The sequence below is a fragment of the Hemicordylus capensis genome, chromosome 2 (genome assembly GCF_027244095.1).
Source record: "Hemicordylus capensis ecotype Gifberg chromosome 2, rHemCap1.1.pri, whole genome shotgun sequence".
Taxonomy (NCBI): Eukaryota; Metazoa; Chordata; class Lepidosauria; order Squamata; family Cordylidae; genus Hemicordylus; species Hemicordylus capensis.
In genome coordinates this window covers 274,111,511-274,132,948 of record NC_069658.1, presented here as the reverse complement: position 1 = coordinate 274,132,948, position 21,438 = coordinate 274,111,511, and the positions used below count along the sequence as shown (strand labels likewise).

General features: G+C 43.9%; 1 protein-coding gene and 1 long non-coding RNA gene across 4 annotated transcripts in view; one reads left to right on the top strand and one right to left on the bottom strand.

The window, feature by feature from the left end:
- Positions 1 to 21,438, top strand: part of ADAMTS9 (ADAM metallopeptidase with thrombospondin type 1 motif 9) — a 232,188-nt gene that overhangs the window by 105,278 nt on the left and 105,472 nt on the right. For all 3 annotated transcript variants that reach the window (XM_053297778.1, XM_053297777.1, XM_053297776.1), the window contains 5 exons: positions 2,669 to 2,786; positions 3,085 to 3,180; positions 8,614 to 8,777; positions 8,886 to 9,015; positions 15,920 to 16,046. In XM_053297778.1, the coding sequence (XP_053153753.1) occupies positions 2,669 to 2,786; positions 3,085 to 3,180; positions 8,614 to 8,777; positions 8,886 to 9,015; positions 15,920 to 16,046 (635 nt within the window). The remainder of the gene's footprint in view (positions 1 to 2,668; positions 2,787 to 3,084; positions 3,181 to 8,613; positions 8,778 to 8,885; positions 9,016 to 15,919; positions 16,047 to 21,438) is intronic.
- On the bottom strand, positions 2,746 to 5,245 carry LOC128345593 (uncharacterized). Its single transcript, XR_008316531.1, has 2 exons — positions 5,109 to 5,245; positions 2,746 to 3,642 (listed from the first exon to the last, which is right to left on the bottom strand). It is a non-coding gene; the product is annotated as an uncharacterized LOC128345593 (long non-coding RNA).

The window sequence follows — 21,438 nt, the reverse complement described above, 5'->3', positions numbered from 1 at the left end:
AGGCAGACACCCCAGTCATCGAGCCTTCAAACAGGCCTGTGTTTGAACCTGTTCGGAGGCCCATAAAAGGGCCACTGAACAGGTTCGTGCACATCCCTACTCTCCATGGTCCATTCCTCAAAATGGCTTGTATAAGACCTGCTGCTCCCCTTGTGACCAATCAGAGGGTGGATGCTGACATCATGAGATTTCCCCTTCTCCTGGCAGCACAATGCATGCTGGAAAGTTTCTCTTGCTCCTGGGAGGACCTTCTCTGTTTCAAGCTCCCAGTTGCTGTGCTCGTCTAGGTGCAGGGTTTGCAGAGCCAAGCAGAGGCTCTGCTCGTCTCTCTGGAACAGGGTAGGAGCTCTTCCCCTCCCCCAGATCACTCCCATATGATCATGTGAATAGCCTCACTGCAGCTTTGCATAATATGTGAATTCACAAACCACTGTTCAAGGTTTGTCTACTTTTCAAGAGGCTGCTGTACCATGGCAATAGGAGTGACCTTATGAAGCTGTATTCTGAGCAGATGGGAAACAAAAGCAGGCAAGCCGCTCTAAATCGTAGAGTGTCTGTTGTGTATCTGGAAGTTCAGACCATGGTTCGGATTCTTAACTATGGATATCTCAAACCATGGAATTATGTTATGTCTGAACTCAGCTAATAAAGCATTTCAAGCTGATGGCGGGGCACATTTATCACATAAATGCTGTGGAAGGGACTGAGACCTCTAGGCTCTTGTGCATGGCTATGTACAGTAGTTGCTATGTGCCACCGTTTAAAGGCATCAAAAGGCCCAGTTTATTATTTTTACACTAATAATACACTTTACACTTTATTTTATTGCACTAATAAAACCACTGTAGGAGAGATGTTAACGTTTCCTGTCGGATGTTGTGAGAAGATCAGAAACATGAAATTGAGTTTCTTGTTCCCCTTGATTCTCTGATTTTCTGCAACTAGTCCTGAAAGATAACAGGAGAAATAACCTGTCTGAAACTGCTGTATTTACCTAATTCCAAGACTAGGTTTTTTCCTAGTTCTTTCATGTTAGAAATCAGGGGGATTGTCTTAAATTCAGAACCCTCTTACTTTCAGGTAAATACAGGTGTATGCTTTTTTTTTAAGTATCATCTTAAGTTCAGAGTTATTTTTTATTTGAGAAATACAATAGTAGCAATTATTAGAACATAAGAACAGCCCTGCTGGATCAGGCGCAAGGCCCATCTAGTCCAGAATCCTGTTTCACACAGTGGCCCACCAGATGCCACTGGAAGCCTACAGGCAGGAGTTGAAGGTATGCCCCCTCTCCTGCTGTTACTCCCCTGCAACTGGTACTCAGAGGCATCCTGCCTTTGAGGCTCTAGGTGGCCTATAGCCCTCTGACTAGTAGCCATTGATAGACCTCTCTTCCATGAAGTTATCCAAACCTCTCTTAAAGCCTTCCAGGTTGTTGGCTGTCACCACATCCTGTGGAAGAGAATTCCACAAGTTGATTATGTGTTGTGTGAAAAAAATTCTTCCGTTTACTGGTCCTAAATTTCCCAGCAATCAATTTCATGGGATGACCCCTGGTTCTTGTGTTATGTGAGAGGGAGAAGAATTTCTCTCTATCCACTTTCTCCACACCACGCATGATTTTATAGATCTCTATCCTGTGTCCCCGCAGTCGTCTTTTTTCTAAACTAAATAGCCCCAGGTATTGTAGCCTTGCCTCATAAGAACAGTGCGCTAGGCTCCTGATCATCTTGGTTGCCCTCTTCTGCACCTTTTCCAGTTCTGCAGTGTCCTTTTAGAACTGGAAAAGGTGCAGAAGAGGGCAACCAAGATGATCAGGGGCACCCTGAGGTACTCAGGGTGTTGTTCTACATTGTACTGAGCCATTGGTTTTGATCAGGCCTGCTCAACTTTGGCTCTCTTGCAGATGTTGGCCTATAACTCCCACAGCCCCTGGCTATTGACTACTGTGACTGGGGATTATGGGAGTTGTAGTCCAAAAACAGCTGGGGGGGCCTAAGTTGAGCAGGCCTGGTTTTGATCCTAGGATATGTATTAGTGAGGTTATGTTGCACGTTCAGCACTTTTTTCTCAGAAGTCCTATTTATCAAGAAGTGTAGATTTGAAAAAAGGAAGAAGATTGGCTGCACTACATCTAAAGTTGGCAATATAGCATTATGCAATGCGAACTGCTAGATCTCATTTCAATTTATGTATGTATGTGGGTATTTATGTATATCCTGCCTCTCAGTGTAAAAGATCTAAAATATTTCCATGACACTTGGATCAAAAAAGACTTTTCTGCATTTGTTACCATGAGTAGCTGAAAAGTTAATAAGGCTATTATTATTGCACTTTTGGTATAAGCCCTAGTCATGCTCATATGGCACAACTAGGGTGGGTTTGTATCTGAAGCTCTTGTAACTCTCCCCACTGCACCTTTCTCCCCTTCCCCAACCCACATAGTTTTGCACTTCACATGATAGGCTTGGAAGAGACTCGTTTTTCAAGTTCTAATTGGAAGATGGTTATAATTATAGCTTAACTGAGGATACTGAAAAAGAAAAGAATGAATGAGACTGTTGAAGGCCTTCACATGGCAGATGTGTGTTTTTAATTTGGAGCCCTGTAAATTCTATCCTGTTTTTATATTTGTTCAATTTAGTTCTGAATTTTTCTTTCTCTAAAGCAAGCTGGATGTGATCATGTGCTCAATTCGAAAGCCAGAAGAGATAAATGTGGTGTGTGTGGTGGTGATAATTCGTCATGCAAAACTGTTGCAGGGACATTCAATACTGTGCTCTATGGTAAGAACCTGTCACTGAAAGCTCTACTAGAGAAAAACGCAAGGGTAGAAAACACCTTAAACACACTCAATGCAGTCAAAAGTCTAACACCAAAATATTCAAAAATCCATTTAAGTACTAGACATGTTATTTTCTTGCTACTACATGCAGGCTGTAAACATATACCTACAATTGGTATAAAACCAGATGATGATTACACTTATTTTCATTGTACCTTCCCCGCCCCCCTTCACCATGCCCATGAAAAGCAAAAGATACAAATACATGTGAAGCTTGACTTTCTAGTTTATCTTCCCAGGTTATAACACTGTGGTACGCATACCAGCTGGTGCTACAAATATTGATGTGCGGCAGCATAGTTACTCAGGGAAACCAGATGATGATAACTACCTTGGTAAGATGTGATGTTTGCTATAGCAGCTGTAACATAACACTTGTTATTTTCTAGGGGTTGTTGTTGTTGTTGTTTTGCTGGTCTGTGGCTGCAGTTAAATTTTGTATTCATATTCGTACTCTTGATGTGCAGATGTTTCCATGTCAGATGTTTCGAGAAGCTGGAGTAGAACTGCTGGGTTGGAAGGTCGCCCAGTCCAAGGTCCCTCCCCCATCAAAGTGGAGTGGCCTCACACCAAAGACATTCTTAACACATTAGGCCATCACATTCAGAATCTAGGACAGAGCATAGGAGAACAAGGTGTATCATAATAAAGATGCCTGGAGAAGTATTTAATAATATTAATTCACACATCTTGTATGGGTGATGCAGTGGTGTCCGCATGTTCTATTGGCTTTTCTTCTTTCTTGGCTGCAACTGGCCATGGAGAACCTGTATCTCCCCTTGTGTTGACCTATCGACCTATTTGTGAGAGTAAAAGTCAAACATTAGAAGGAATTTAATCACAACTTATGGTTTGGGGAAGCACCCCTATATTGTCTTCAACAAGAAAAGAGTCTCAAATATCATTTGCAATATTTGACTCCATAAAAGCTACCAGTGCATGAGAAATAAGAGTGCCTGGATTCTATATACTGTGAATGTCTCAAAGCAGTGTATTATTCCTTATCTCTTGCCATCCTGTGCAAAGAACTCCTGTTCTATGCAAAGCACTCCTTTAGGGCAAAGTAGTGGCTGTGATGGGTGAAATGGTGAGGAAACTAACTTAGGAAATTAACTACCTAATCGCATTAGTGTGAAGTTGTGCACAGACTGCTGTTTTCAGGAAACCGTCCCTTTTAAAAAAGCTTTTAGAATTTTAAGCTTTTGGCATTTTTGTGCATAGCTCAAGTTTGGCATGAAGCAAAACACATAATAAGACATTGGTCAAACAGTTGATTCTCCATTGTATGTTTAGACTAACATGCATATAGCTATGAAGGAGTGTATAATAGGTGTGCGTATGGAGGATAAGAGAGTGAGCTAATAAATGTGTGTGATAGACTGTGATGTGTGCAAGATTGAGGTGACTGTAGAGGGTATAATGCACAGGGGTGTAGCAAGGTTGGAATGGGCCCAGAGACGAGATTTTAAAATGGGCCCCCCCCCACTCAAAGTCCAGGGCCTCCACACACCCCAGGCCCCCAAGGATTTAAGTCTGATATTCCAAAATAAGTATGCTGCCTGGAAATACATTTCACTGAATACACACACGCACACGTCACAATATATAGTGATATACATTGAGTACTATACATTTGTTTTACTTTTAATGCCTAGAACACACTAGAAAGATGAATGATTAAAATGGGCCCCTTGCTGCAGATTAGCAAAGGAGACTTTCAACCATGAAGGGTGAGCCTGTGTTTGTTTTCTCAGAATTCTGAACAAATTCAGTCAAGTTCGATTCCAGGAGGTTTTTCACAGGAGCCTTTTAAAGCCCTTTAACACACCTCTCCTCTGGAATGGAGGTGCTGCATTCACATGGCCAGATTTACCCTGAAGTCCCTGCGAGTTATTGGGGAGCAGTTCACACACAAGAAAAATAAAATAAAATAAAAGCACAAGACATGCTTCACAGTTCTCACTCAGACCTTCTGGGTTGCAAAACAACTTGAACATAAGTGCATTTATAAATGAATGAATAAAATAAATATAATACTGTTTCTTCCAGAAGTTTTTGTAATTTTCTGCCATGAAACAAGCCACTTATAGGACTTTTTAGATAGTTTTTTTTAAGCCAGCAAATTTTCCAAGCTGTTTAAAAATAAATATTCAGAGACTTCTCAGTCCCTCCCCCCCATATCCAAGCCCTATGGCAAGCAGATGCCTATATATCCGGGGGGGGGGGCAGGGAAGGTAACCACAAAAAGGAGTTCACACTCTACCTGGCAAATGCTGGGCTGGGTTGGGCAAGGCAGCAAGGGGTCTGCTGCTGCAGAGACCAGTGGTGGCCACTCTGGCTGCCTCCTCCTTCCTGGCTGGCTTGGGCCCTACTGGAGTTCAGGCTTCACAGAGGCCTACACGAGGCCTCCATGGAAGCCCCGCCCACCCGCCGATCAGCTGAGAGGCGGGAGAAAAGGAGCTCTTTGCAGCTTGCCTGCTGCTGGATTGCCGGCCAGGAGAACAAGCTGGAGAGACGGCGAACAGGGCAAGTGGCTGAAGGGTCTTGGGGCTGGGCAGGAGGCAATGGGGAGTCACATGAGGTGCCTCTGGGGGGTCCCTCCAGGCAGTGGGGCCCCCAGACAACTGTCTCCCCTTGCCCAATCGTTGTTACGCACCTGATAATGCATATGTGTATATGAGCATAGTAGAAGTTTGTGTCTTGGAGTTAATTAGGATGCCTGTACTCCAAAAGTGCATGCACGTTTATTGATTTGTGTATATTATACTTGTATCTGAATATAAAGCAAATGTGCTTTAGGAGATTTAGGAAAACAGGCCTAGCAGGTTAACTGTTGCGTTCCTGAAATTTGTTTGAATGTAGGGGGCTGTTTTGTTGTTGGTATACAGTATTTGCTTATTTGTCTAAGTGAAACTTAGCCAGTTGGCTATATTCATGCTACAATATGAAGGACCTATATTTAAAAATAAACTTTGCAGTTTTGTCTGAAGGCTAGTAGGGACTTGAGGCATTTTAATTGTAGCAATAAAGAGCAATAATCTTAACCTACTAGCAGTGCAGCTGTAGAAGAGGTAGGTTTCTCCAAAGGCTGCATTCATGTATATGTTTTGATGTAACCTGTGGCTTGAAGGACAACTCACAATTTTCTTCCAGTGTAAGAGTTAGGTCTACACTTCACAGATAGTACTCACTAACAGATTGAACTCCTTAATTACTTACCAGTTGCTCACAAGTGCCTTCATTCACACCGGGGCACCTCCCTGCCTCACTGGCATGATGTTGGCTGCTGATCAGAGGACAATCTTGACTTCAGGAAAGACAAGTTCTCTCCAGGAGGGCAGGATGGGAGAGGAAAGGAGTGTCAGGCAGCCTCCCTCTTTTCTCCACTCTTCTCCTGACTTATGCTCTGGTTTAGCCCGCCCCTCCCTTAGACTGACTGGCAGACTCAACAGCAAGCAAAATGTCACTGAGCATCAGCTAGCCAGTCACAAGGAAAAGAGGAGGGAAGGATGCTGCCTGACATTCCTCCTGCCTTCATTTCCTCTTGAAGCTAAAACAGCTGAAAAGATCTTCAATTAAAGGAGTTTAGGAACCCTTTTTAAAATTCTGCCCTCATTAAAAAGAACAGGGTAAAACCATACTCCTCATTTTCTCTGCTGCTTAGCAAATGAGTTCAATTTACTCCTAAATACTGGAACAAAATATGGGACTCAATGTCCTGTAGAAAAATTGGACGTAGAGTGTGTGTGTGTGTGTGTGTGTGTGTGTGTGTGTGTGTGTGTGTGTGTGTAAGAGAGTGTGAATGAATGAATAAGAAAGATAGATACTGCTATTAATTTTGTATGAATATGTTAGGTGATTGTAGTTAGTAAAAGTAAAAAAAAAAGTTTCTGAGCCAAATGAATGAGCACACGTAAGTGTGTGTATGTGAAAATATCTGAATGTCTGTGTGATATCATTTTCATAGGAGCAAGAGAAAGGAAATGCATTTTTTTACCATGTCCTTCCAGCAAAGATGCGGGGGTGGGGGGGGTAGAAGGAGGAGAAGGCGAGGAGGCTGGGACCCATTTTCACTTCTTGACCCAGGACCCATCCCAAGCTTGCTACACACCTGTTTCAAATTTCAGCTGAAACTGAAAGCAAATTCACTGTCATGAATCAGAGTATTCTCGCAAGATGAGAAGTACAGGGTGTTTCATATGCTGTGATTTCTTTGTGGGAATTTCATAGCCATCAGTGAATTCTTAAATACAATCCAGAACAGTTTGCTCCAGAAAGTTCTCCTGTTTAGGGTAGAGAAACAGTTCCCCAGGATTCACACTACCAAAATAATATGATGGGAAACTAGCGTTTCCTCCCATCAAGATGATTTTTTATATATGCTAATGTTGTGTGGCTGGCATTTACACTAAGTGGAACATCCACTTCAATTGTTAATGATGGCTCAATGGATGGCTATGTAGAACTCTCCATGTTCAAAGTAGTATGCCACTGGATTCCAGTTGCTGGGGGTAACAGAACCCATTAGAAGGACCTTCTTCTGTTCTTATGTTAATCTCACAAGCATCTGTTGGATGGTGCCTCTGATCTTGTGAAGAACTATGAAACTTCCTTCATGTTTGCACGATTTCCTATATACTCCCCCTCTCCATGGTTGAAGCACATGTCATCTGCTGTATGAAAATAAAGGACTGTCTTGTACAGGCCATATAGAGGCCTGTATGCCAATGCAGCATTGTAGTGCTTGCACTATGCAGTCTGGACCCCTCTCCCCAGCCTGGTAGCCACTTGGCCAAGATGGCTAGTATGTTCACACATGCTCTCCTTGACTGCCACTCAGTGGCAGTAGCCTGAAAATGAATGTACAATCTCCTTCGATCACTTAAGATGTGACTGCTAGAGCAAATTGGTCTCTGCTGTGGTTCACCAATTCTGACTTCTTAGTACAAAAGAGCTTCAAATGCTTGGTTGGTCAGTTTAGAACTGGATTTGTGCTGCTTGTCCAGGCCTAAGAATATCTAGTCTGAAATACTATAGAAAAAAACAGACTTGACGTTCCACACAATCACGCTGTAAGTACTAACACACAAAGGCTTTCACTGCTGACCTCTGTTCACATGCACACCCTCTGTAGCATTTCATGCTAATGGAGCAAAGGGGCATCTTTTAAAGTGGTGGTTTTCATGTTTTTTAGCAAGAGGAGAGTCCCTATCCAACCCCAGCACAGCATCCTTCCAGTGGCTGCTGCTGATGTCTACTCTGTTTCTTTATCGATTGTGAGTCCTTTGGGGATTTCCCCCCCTGTGTAAACGTCTTTGAGAACTTTTGTTGCTAAAGTGGTATATAAATATTAGTAGTAATAGTAGGAACTATTAGAAAGAGGGTCAGATGGATCATTGTCTTTTCTAGCAAGACACAAACCTAGCTCAAGTCCCAAAACCTGTCCTATATGACGTATTTTGATGACTAAATGACTTATTTTGTAGTTAGGAATATTGGAAGAGTGCAATATTTGGATGAAGCAAACTATTCCAGATTATTTACCGTAGTATAATCCATAGGAATCTGTGGGGAATACATCAGTGTAGGTGGTCTGTGATTCCCTACAGTTTTGTTCTGCTTTGGTTGCTTCTGGAAATTAAGTTCCGGTGTTCATTTTGAACATTATGCAAATTGGATATAAAATGTATTTTGAGTCAAATAACATTCCTTCTGGTTTGTGCAAGGCAAATTACACTGATTTTGTTTGTTTGTTTCTCTGTACATAGCATTGTCAAGTAATGAAGGCTTCATATTAAATGGAGACTATGTTGTCAGCATGTTTAAAAAGGAAATCAGAGTCGGAAATGCTGTGATAGAATACAGTGGTTCAAACACTTCAGTTGAACGAATCAATTCTACATACCGTATTGATCAAGAAATAATCCTTCAGGTTAAAAATATATGCTTTTTTAAAAAGAAAATTGCTTCTATCATTTTGGTTTGGAACAAGAAGACCAGATCTTCAATTCATTTTATGTTTTTCGGTATCTCGCCTCAGGTTTTATCAGTGGGTAATTTATACAACCCTGACGTCCGATACACATTCAATATCCCTATTGAAGATAAACCTCAGCAGTTTTATTGGAATATCTATGGCCCTTGGCAACCCTGCAGTAAACTCTGCCAAGGTATGTGGTTTAGGTTTTGAAATCATTTGCTATATTTATTGGTTTATCTTAGTTTCAGGTGATAGTGACAGAGTTGTTTCTCTCATCTATAATTCAAGCATTATGGTTTCGAAGAGCTGTCACAGTAGAATCATGTACACTGTCTTTAAGCCACTTGATAATGCTGAGCCCCTTCTTATCCTTCAGGTTTTCAGACTGCTTCACAAACTCTTGACACTGCTTGCAGTTGGTTCATTTTCATCTGAGGCAGATGGGTAGCTTAAAATGCAAGCCAAAAGAACATTTGCAACCAATAGGCTCACTCACACGACCATAGTGAGGTGGGTAGGAACCCAGGAAAGATGTTACCCTGTTTCCATCACACAATCAACATATCTGCTATGCTGCACAAACCATGCCATGTAAAAGCGATCATGGCTGGCAGCTAGGGGTGTGCAGGGACCCGGCTGGCCCGGTTCAGTTCGAGTCCAGACCAGGCATGGCCCAGGGCCTCGCAGAGACCATTTGCGCATGTGTGGCAGCCATTTTGTTTTTGGCAGCCATTTTTTTAAAATGGCTGTCGCACATGCGCAAATGATCTGCGAGGCCCAGGGCCATTCTAGGCCTGACAGAGGCCATTTGCGCATGCATGATGACTTCCAAAATGGCCACCGCAACAATCTACCAAGGCCCAAATGGGGCAAAAAAGAGGGTCTGGACGGGCCGCGGCGGTGATTTGAGAGGCCGGCAGGGAAGGGGAACCTTCTCGGACGCCCACAGGAACACCCCCTCCGAAGGGGCTGAAGGTAAAAAAAAATTTTTTTAGAAAATTCCAAACTTGTGCGGCATTTCGGTTTTGGAACCGGGGAGGTTCGGTTCGACCCCAGACCACCGGACTCCTGAACTTGTTCGCACATCCCTACTGGCAGCAGCTTCTCAGCTGAAATCGGCCCTTGCAAGCCCTTTCATGGAAGGTCCTCCAAGGGACTGGATACATTTCCAGCTTCCTCTCTCCTGCCAGCAATCTGGGAAAGCTTCATGATGGCAATGGCTGCCCTCCCATTGGCCATGAAAGAGCAGGAGGTGGACACAGGCCCATCAAATGGATTTGGATACCTTTATCATGCCTTGGCAGGCTCTGGCCCCACCTCCTGAACACTTGATGTCTGAAACCCAGAGAGAAGAAGATGTTTAATCCTTTCCTAGTACTCCAGGCACCTCGCAGGGTTGTGAACTCTGTACTGACCTCTGAGCCTGCACACCTTCACTCCTCTGAGGAAATGGGTAAGGAGGACACCAGAGACCCACAAATCAACTTGGGTGTTCAGACCACTCTCCAACACAATGAACTGGGTGACTACACTTGTACCCCTCTTCCAAGCATACTTCATCCTACCACTTCCTTTGTGAATCTGATTTTTGGAAGGAGGCATTCACCTCTGCTATTCTGTGGTTGTGTGAACAGCCCTACTGAGTCCTGGGGCAGTACGAGGTATTTGAGTACCTGAGGTGAAGTGCAAATGCCACCCATCCTGCCTTTCTACAGGGCCAGCTCCACCCACCACTGCAGGGTATAAAGGGAGCATGGGGCTAGGAGAGGAGGGTGCTTGTTGACAGCCTCTTCCCATCATCTTGTGTCTTCTTTCAAAGCATTCAAGAGTCAGATAGCATTGGGGGTGTGCAAAGAACTGGTTTGGCTGGTTCGGTTCGAATCGGGTCTGGCTGAACTCCATCGAACTGTCACAAAAATAAAAAATTGCCACCCCTTTCTCTTTCCTTCCCCCCGCCTTACTATAGGGAATGCCCCTGCACTTGAAAAGTGGCGCATTAAGCAGTGGCGCGCGCGTGTGTGTGTGCGCGCACGTGTGTGTGTATCTGCTGCTGCTGCTGGGAGAGGTTTTGAGAGATGGGACTGAGTGAGCTGGCCAGAGGTGGCAGGTCAGTGGAATCAACCAATCTGACACTATGCCAATCTGCCACCTGCGGTAGCTGCTTCAGCCAGCCGTCTTAATGGGCTCACCTTGTTCAGTCCAGTCCTGGAAGGTGATACACAAAGAGCAGCTTTGGATAGCATACGAATTACCAGAACCAGGAAGTACCAGTGGTGTGCATCTTGTTCTCCCTCTATCTCTATAACGTCAAGAGTCCTCACAGTCAGATGTGTGAGCTGTTCTGACATTGGACTTTATACATCTGATCTCAGGGATGGGAGTAGGGTGGAGGTGTGAAAGTTCAACTTCAAGCACTACAAACCAGAGCAAATAACTGAAAGCATGACTCATTTGTTGTTATATTGTTACCGTTAAATTTATATACCACCTTTCATTAAAAGAATCCCAAGGTGGTTCACACAAAAATTAAAACAAGAATATACAAAATACACAATTAAAATATAAGCTAAAATATAAAAACATAGATCTGACTAAAAAGATTTAAAATACAAGCATAAAATAACCATACAAAATATACAAAGAAGCAGCAGTAGAGACAATCATATAAAAGCCTGGGTAAAAAGCCAAGATTTCAAATGCTTTATAAAAACTGTGATGGAGATTGAAGAGCGAATAATCACTGGAAGAGCATTCCAGAGTCTGGGGGCAGCAACAGAGAAGGCCCTGCCATGCGTACACAACAGCCGAGCCTCCCTCATTGTCGGCACCTGGAGCAGAGCCCCCTCATATGACCTTTTCAAGCGGGCAGCAACCTTTAGGAGCATGGGTGGCTATTTGCTCCTCAATCTCCATCACAGCTTTATCTTGCAATGCTCACATGTCTCCCATTCAAATGCAAACCAGGGCAGACCTTGCTTAGCAAAGGGGATAATTCATGCCTGCTACCACAAGACCAGCTCTTGTTACCCATGTGAATGAATGAATTAACTGCTGTTAAGCCCATCAGTATCACACATTTCACTATTACTGTGATGGCTGCATGATTCAACAACCCTCTCTGCTTTTTTGCCTTCTTCATCTACTACTATGACAGATACATCTGATTTAGATGTCTTAATGGCCAAAGTGCTGTATAATATTTGTTATGTTTATCTTCACAATAACCCTATAAAGGTAGGTCTCTGCTATTCCAATTTTTCACATGAGGAACTGAAACTGAAAGAGCATAGGTCCATTCACACATTGAGGCTGTTCTCACACGCAACCTAACCTCAAGCATGCCCTTAAGCCGGGCACCAGGATCATGTGTTTGCTGAGGCTACATTCAGCCCCAGCGGACACAGAGACAGAGTTCCTGTTTCCTGGGGGAATCCCTCAATGCACCACGCATGTCGCATAGTGCATTGTGGGATATCCAGAGGCCGGGATGCATTGTCCCAGCCTCTGGAGCTCTGTGTGGATTGTCTGGGAGGCACACAATCCACACAGCGTGGATTGTCTGGGAGCGTTCTCCGTGCACCCAGCAACATTCAAGTGCTCATCCGAGGGGAAGGTGAGTTGAACCAGGCTTACACCTCCCCACCCGCCCAGTTGTGTGAATGGCACTATTGTGTTCAACACAGGTACAGCTGTTCACATTTTATGCTAAACACAGGCACAGCAGTACGCTTCCTACGTGTACCATGCATTTGATGGATCTGTACACAGGTTCACTTTATACAGTCTGGTTCACTTTATACAGATACAGTCATTCACACGAACACATGTACAAGTGAACAGATTGAATTGGGCTGTTTACTTTTCCAAGGCTGAGCAATGAACTTGTTGAAAATCTAAGGCCATCAGTCTGTTTTTTAGACCTCATTGGCTTTCGCTGTAGAATCAAAGTTCCACTTGTCCCAGCCGTTGTATAGGAGGGAGATGTGCCCAGTTGCTCTAGCAATTTTATTATTCTCTTTAACTGCTTCTGTGGTTTTCAGTATACAGTTGCTTTATTATATTGTAATATATTTTTTCATTATTGTAAGCTGCCCCTGAAGGGTGGCCTGTCAGTGTTAAAATAAATAAAATAAATAAGTACTAGACAGAATAAGTTTAAATAGAATTAATACTACTTGGGTGTATGGATAACATGTTTCAGTTGCAACAAGTTTGGCACAGAAACACTTATCATGGGGCAAGGTGCTGATTTAATAGTCTACTAGTCCTTTCTAGAGCTGTGATTCTATAAAAACCCATCCTGAAGGCTGAAAATTCTGCGCCAGTGCTGCAGCTGGATTAGCTCATAGAAATATGTGCTTCCCTGCTCTCTTCTGCCACTGACCAAGAATTCCCATATTTTTTGACAGGCCTTTTTTCACAGGTTCTAGTTGTTCCTCTTAATTAAAGGCATAAGTTCTTCCCTCCCTGTTCATATCCAACAGGACACCAAGCTAAATCACCCCAACCTCTTGTGGACTAGAAGAAGTAGTCATTAGCTGAGGCCTCTCTCTACAGCCAAGTACACAGTGGCTTCCCCCTGGAAAGCAAGATTCTGCAAATTCACAGCAAGTGGAATACATTGTGTGAATTGCACAAATCATGCGAATATTATTTTGATGTAGTCTAGACTTGGAGCTTTGGGGAGACACAGTGGCAGAGCCAGGGAATGGAGGCACGGGTTCTGCCCCATCCCCAGTGGCCCCGCCGACCATGTGTGCACCAGTGATGCCCCTTGTGTGTGATGTTCTCTCCCTCTTCCTCCAGCGAGGGAGAGAAAGGAAAATAAATGCACCCAACCAGCCAACGGTGGCTGGGAATGAATCCAGAGGACTTAGACAGCCCTTCTGTGGCTCATGCCTGGGTGCTTTGAACCTCTCCACTTAATGGTTACTCCGTTCCTGGAGAGACAAGATCCATTTGTAACAGTTGCTACTATGCTATTATGAAATGCAGGCCTAGTTGCCCATCTAACGCTGGGCAAGGAAAAAGTCTATTGATGACTGCTGGAGGAGAGTGGCAGCTAGGGAAGAAGGTGTTGAAGAGATCTGAGGGGAAAGAAGAGAAGAGAGCAGATAGGCAGTGCATAATAAAATAGGATACGTGTAAACACAGGCAACAGAACTAATGTGCTGAAAGTGGGGGAAAATAACTTTTATAGCTGAAAGTGGGGGGAAAGAAGTGGGGGAAAGAACTGTAGCCCAGTGGTAGAGCACATACTTTGCATCCAGAAGGTCCCAGTTTCAATGCCTCTTGTTTTCAGGCCAGGAAGGGCTGGGAAATACCTGTCTAGAACCTGGAGAGCTGCTTCCAGACAATGCTGAAGTCAATGGTTTATCGAGATCCATTTCAGTTATCTGATTATCTAGACCCATTTCAAACCAGCTTTTGGGAGGGCTATTGAGTGGAAACTGCCTTGGGCAGCCTGATGGATGATCTCCAATTGGGAATTGACAGAGGAAGTGTGACTCTGTTGGTCCTTTTGGAACTCTTGGCAAATTTCAATACTATTGACTATAGTATCCTTCTGGAACGTCTGAGGGGGTTGGAGGTGGGTGGAACTGCTTTGCAGTGGTTCCGCTCCTACCTCATGGACAGATTCCAGGTGGTGTCTCTTGGAGACTGTTCTTCAAAATCTGAACTTTGATATGGTGTCCCTCAGGGCTCCATATTGTCTCCATGTTATTTAACATCTATATAAAGCCACTGGGGAAGATCATCAGGAACTTTAGTGCAGGGTGTTATCAGTATGCTGATGACACCTAAATCTATTTCTCCATGTCAACCACATTGGGAAAAGGCATAACTTCCCTAAATGCTTGCCTGGAGATGGTGATGGGCTGGATGAGGGATAACAATCCGAGGCTGAATCCAGCTTGTAGCAAGGTCCACCTATACTTATTGTGCGGGGTCAGAACTCGGGAGACGATTTTGATCTGCTAGTTCTGGATGGGGTCACACTCCCCCAGAAGAAACAGATACGCAGTCTGGGGGTGCTTCTGGATCCGAACCTCTCCCTGGTGTCCCAGGTTGAGGCAGTGGCCATAGATGCTTTCTGTCAGCTTCGGCTGATACACCAGCTTTGTCCGTTTTTTGAGATGAACTACCCCAGAGCAGTGGTACATATGCTGGTAACCTCCAGACTGGACTTCTGCAATGTGCTCTATGTTGGAGCTGCCTTTGTATGTATGTGGCAGCCAGGTTGGTCTCTGGATCATCTTCGAGAGATCACATTACTCCTGTGTTGAAAGAGATACGCTGGCTGCCAATAAGTTTCTGGGCAAAATACAAGGTGCTGGTTATTACCTATAAAGCCCTAAACAGCTTACGCCCTGGGTTTTTAAGAGAATGTCTTCTTCGCCATGAGCCCCATCACCCGTTGAGATCTTCTAGAGAGTTATGTCTACAGTTGCCACCAGTTTGTCTGGTGGTTACTTGGGATGGGCCTACTCAGTGATGGGCCTTCTGCCCCTGGGCTTTGGAATGTGTTCCTTCTTGAGATAAGAGCCTCCTCATCTCTGGCAACTTTCAAACAGGCAATGGAGACATATTTGTTCACCCAGGCTTGTAATTAGCTTTATAGTTTTAATACTTTTAATGTTGGGTTTTATATTATTTTAATGTTAACCAGTTTAATGTTTAGATGATTTTAATTGTAAACTGCTCAGAGTCACATGTTTTGGGCAGTACAGAAATATGTTAAATAAATAAATATAAATATATAAATGGGTGGATGGACCTATGGTCTGGTTCAGTTTAAGGCAGTTTACTCTGTAATCTATGATGCGGACTGATTGCTGTCTATCTTTTAACAGGCAATTGACGCCATATAACCAGTAGTGCTTTATTGGTGGGTCTCTTTGTGTGTGCTTTTAATTCATTGTCATTTTTGATATTTAATTAATTAACTATTTCTAATTTATAAGATAAATATTTTATTCATTAGATGCCAGTGTGATAGCCAATCTGCCTCTCTTCATCCATTGCTGAGGACTATCTGCATTACACATTACTTTGTTTTGCATCATACAACTATATTTATCTTTCCTTTTTAGGGGAACGAAAAAGGAAGCCTATTTGCACCCGAGAATCTGACCAGCTCATGGTGTCTGACCAAAGATGTGATCAAATTCCCCAACCTGATCCAGTGACTGAGCTGTGTAACACAAACTGTGAATTAAGGTACTCCTGGCCAGTCATGTATATGCGTTGAACCATATATATTAGGTCTGGCCCTGTTCCCTAATTTCTGTCTGTTTATACCTCAGTCACATACATGCAAAAAACTAGTGTAAACCAGTAAAGGTATACAGTGATGTGGCTTCCAATTAACTTGTGGAGAGTCTGGTTCTGCTACTATTGATGGGTCAAGAGAGACAATAGGCTTCATTATAGTTACCCGTTTCCTTCATTTTTTAGGAAATGAGGGCAGAATTTAAGGACACTGTTCTTTTTAAAACTATGATAATTTGGAAGTTAGCAGGAACATGTGGGAAACTCTTCTGATAGTTTTCTGGGTGTCTCCTCCCACCTCCACCCCCCCGCCACCGCCCAAACCTGGACTTAATCAGAGATCTTAACAATTGAACTTTGCTTAGGATGCTCTCTGGGCTTAGTGATAGGGGTACTGGAGAAGTTCAAAATTCAAACTTCCTCAGTTCAGATGGCCTTGCCCCATTTCAAGTTAGACCCAAATGTCTTCACAGTTAGATTTAAAATGGAATTCATCTCTGCTGATAGCCAGTCATTTCTGCCTTTCCTAAGCAAAAAACCTAATCTTTTAGAAGGAAGGAAGAAAGGATAGCTAATTTATGGAACTAGACTTTCTAACCTTTCCTTAACGGGAAATTATTCTTTCATCCTTCTCTTGCCCCAACCAGGGAACAACCAGCCCTCAACTTCCTTTCCCTCTCTAGTTCTGGGCAGAGAAGTTGGTTGTCAAGGCAACTGTGTTACTTGAATGGCTACAAAATAGCACCTAGCAAGTATTAGAGCCCACACATCTACTTTAATTGCATATCCAGAACAAGCAGTGGCAATTGCCAAGTTGCTGTATGTGATTCCCCAGAAGGGTTTCATGAAGACTTTCCTCCTTCCCCCATTTTTTTTTAACCTCCTCATTAAACCAACAATGTAGTTCCTTCCTACTTCTTTTCTTTTTTGGTACCTAACGTTTTCATGTAATCACATTGGAGAGGGATGGCAGCTTCCAGGCTCCCTCCTCTTAAGAGCAATCAGCCCACTTTCCTTTAAGAAATGCAGGCTCATAATGTAGCAAAGACAAATAGCAGTAGTGAGGCCTAGCATTTGAAGTGCACACACAATGGAAAGCAATGGTAGCTCCCAGTCTCCCTTCTCTTCTGGGAAAGATGCCCACCTTTCCCTCTCAGATATAAGAGAGAGCACTGCTGCCAACTTGCTGAGGAGGCACATTTTGGAAACAGGTCCATTAAGCTTAGAGACATGACTTAAACTATCCCCTTGTTCTAGTTTTCTTCTTGAACACTGGGGTTTTTAATGTACTCTTTAGTGGGGGGGTTAGAGTGTGAACAGACTCCTAACAAGCCTCTGAAACATCCTCCACCACCCCTCTTTGAGGACTAACTTGGGGAATCTCTTGGGGAGTTATGGCACAAGCCAGAGGAAGGATCCTGAGTAAAATGATCAGGGGTTTAGGATTTGAATTAAGGATCCCGCTTTCTAGCACTTTTCCTAAAAGGGCACCTTCTAGCAGAGCACAGACAAGTTTGAAAAACTGACCTTAAGGTTGTTCTCACGGCCGTTACTGGGAAGGGGAAGATGAGTGGGGAGGAAGGCAGGGTTGAACCTACATCCCCCCCACCCTCCGCCGACAATTGTTCGAGTTCAGTTAGGCACACAACTCACGTACCCATACCTTCTGCGCTGCTTTTTCACCAGGGAGACTATCCCCTTGTTCTAGTTTTCTTCTTGAACACTGGGGTTTTTAATGTACTCTTTAGTGGGGGGGTTAGAGTGTGAACAGACTCCTAACAAGCCTCTGAAACATCCTCCACCACCCCTCTTTGAGGACTAACTTGGGGAATCTCTTGGGGAGTTATGGCACAAGCCAGAGGAAGGATCCTGAGTAAAATGATCAGGGGTTTAGGATTTGAATTAAGGATCCCGCTTTCTAGCACTTTTCCTAAAAGGGCACCTTCTAGCAGAGCACAGACAAGTTTGAAAAACTGACCTTAAGGTTGTTCTCACGGCCGTTACTGGGAAGGGGAAGATGAGTGGGGAGGAAGGCAGGGTTGAACCTACATCCCCCCCACCCTCCGCCGACAATTGTTCGAGTTCAGTTAGGCACACAACTCACGCACCCATACCTTCTGCGCTGCTTTTTCACCAGGGAGACTTGGGTTCACATCCCTGTTTAACCAGGATATTTCTGAATGGACTTAGGCAAATAAACCTGATTAACCTCTAACCAACCTCAATCCTGGAAGGAGCGCAAGATACACAAACCTGATAAATATAATAATTCATAAATAATAGTACTTCTTGTTCTCCGAGCACACTTTAAACATCTTAGAGGCTCTTCTTGTACCAAAAAAACCCCAAAAGGTTTGTCTGGATAAATCTTAATGGATTGAGCCAAGAGGAGTTGGAAGCAGTTGTTCTTCAACTTAGTGGAAGCAGAGACAGCGGCTTCTGCTTTTGCAAAAGGTTCCCAATGTAGGTCCCTTTCCCTAATCCCTCTCTCCCCCAGTAGTACAAATGAACAGGTGAAGTGATCGCGTTCCTAGGCTGCCTTACCACTACTGCATATCTCTTGCATTAGAGGCCTGAAAAGATTCCCAGTCCAAAACAATGAATATTGTATTTTAAAATCCTGTGCTAGTTTGTATTTCTACTTTCTGACTTGCAGTTTAGTTCTACAGTGAAAATCCAGTGTGGCAAAAAGCTGCCATCTAAGATACGCTCTTAGTTCTGATTATTATAAAAAATAGACAAAGAGGCTATTCACACAGTCTGCAAAAATCAGGCTAAGGTAGCCTAGCCCAATTTTTGCAGACCGTGAGAACCACCAGGCTTGGCTGCGACCCCAGTGGTTCCTGAGCGGGTCACCTGCTTAGGTAGCCCGGTGCGAGCCTGGTGCTGTGCGGGTCACCTGCTTAGGTAGCCTGGTGAGTTGCTGTGGCTGCATGCCACAGCAACTCATGAGGAGACCCCCAGAGGGGTCTCTCCAGCATGCCCTGCATGCTCACGGCCTCCGAACTCCCCAGCCCCGGCCAACTCCATGACGGAGCCAGCAGACATGTGGCTAAGCCCACTCTCCCTGCAAACCCCCTAGAGGCTCTTCTCACAGATCGTGAGAAGAGCCTCAAAATGTTCCTCACTAAGCAAGTGAGAAACTTTGGCGATGCAAAAGTTTACAAAGCAGTCACAGTTTGAACAGCTTGCAATTCAGTAGAACTTGGTTCCAAATACCATTTTTTTATTCTTTTACATAACACTCATGCTGAGGATTGCCAGATGCTGCTTATTTGAAGGGATAATAAGGGTTTCCTATTTTAGAGGGTTTTCCTTTTTTCCAGAACATCACAGTCCTGTAGAATATAAATGAAGCCTTTTGTTTCAAAACACTACAGCTCCATAAAATAAATATCAACACACACCTTTTTCCCCTTTAGTTCTGCATCCATCTGGCAACTAGTACTGCAGACACTCCAGATATGCTATTTATCAGGGACGGACCCTTTTTTCTGGCACCTCTTTGTGGTAAACCCCAGCTCCTATTTTGTCTCTTTGGGGGAAGACTTTGGGGGTATCTTTTAAACCATTGTGTTAGTGTGTGAGCACTAGCAATGTGCTCCAGGTCTCCATTAATGTCCTGGTCTCCACACTCACCCTTCCCATTAAAGTCCATCCAGATAGTAAATATTGGGGAATGTGTTTGAATCACACACGTATAAGGACAATCAGACCAATTGCAAGATTTAAATTCTGTTAAATTAAGGTGTTTTTTAAAGGGGGAAAAAACTAATGGTGTGCTTTTAGGAGGAAGTACAGGATAGATTTTTGCAGAGGAAATTAATACAGAGTGCAGCAGGTAGAGAAGAGCTTTCAACAATAGTGTGTGGGGGGTGGGGAGTACAATTTCATGTGTTTATCCATTATGTGAAAATGGGATGTGATCATGTTCAAGAACTCATATTTTCATCTCTGAAACATTGTGGGGTATGAAATTGGGCTGGAGTCTTGCTTCTGCCATATTGAGAGGAAAACCGCTATGCAGAAGTTTCTTTCTTTCTTTCTTTCTTTTGTCTCAACATCTATTGAAATGAAAGCCCATGCAATGCCAGGTTGCCCCTGAAGCTCAGCTTTGTCTTTGTTGAGGGACTCCTGTTAAAGAGATACAAAGAGCTGCATGCTTCTGATTCAGACCAAATGTCTTTCTTACTTGGTGCTGTCTACTCTGGGGGTATACAGACATGTTATAGGAGACCCATGGTTGCCACTAAAGGCAGCAGCTTTGCATCTCTTCTTCCTATCTCCTCTAGTAAAAAGTAGTACAAGCAAGTGATTGCACTCCCAAGTTGCCCTACCCCAGTGTCATATTAGTAGATTCTGCTCTATATGTGCCTTCATTGATTCTGAAGGAGAGAGTGTGCCACTGTCACTGGTATGATGTTCTGACATTGAGCAGGGAGTACAGGTACCAGAATCTTTACTGTGACAAAGATTTATTTGCTTCACAGTGGCTGACATCCAGATAAACAAAGCACCAGTGCAGCCGAAGAAGCACCAGTGTAGCACCAGTGCTGCTGATAAGTTCCAGATCAATGTTGCATTGGGGCCAGTGTGTGTGTGTAAGAAGATAAGAACAGCCCTGCTTGATCAGGACCAAGGCCCATCTAGTCCAGCATCCATTTTCACACAGTGGCCCACCAGATGCCTCTGGAAGCCTACAGGCAGGAGTTGAGGGCATGGCCTCTCTCCTGCTGTTACTCCCGTGCAACTGGTACTGTTACAGAGGCATCCTACCTCTGTAAGGGGGGTGTTTCTACTACCCCCTTTTCCCTAGAAGCCCTCTCTGTGTCACAGGGGAAATGCCCCCTGAGGGTGGTACAACATATTTGGGGTGTCACAGAGCACTTCCTGGGGAAAGAATGTCATCCAAATTTGAACCCACTGGTGAGCCAGCCGTGGGACTGAGTTAGCTGAACCTTTCAGAAGCACCGATGCGTCTTCTGTTGCACCAGTGCTTCATTAGCCGAGACGTCAGCCTCATGGATTTATATGCTGAACTTAGAACGTATACATGCTCTTTCTCTCTGTGTCCCTCAGCACCTTTCCCCTGGCTAGTCCTGTTGCCCTCTCCTTGCAGCTTGGGGGGTCTGCCTTCCCACTTCCATGTACCAGTGGGTTTCCCCTCCCAATCTAGCAATGCATTAAAGTTACATCAATGCAAGTGGTATAGGTGTCAACAGAAACTGTCAGACTTACTCTGCTTTTGCAATATCTCCTCTTGATGGAAGAAGCATTCTATGTCCATTGAAATCAGCAGGGCTTACTTCTGAGCAAACATGCTCAGGATTGGGCTAGAAGT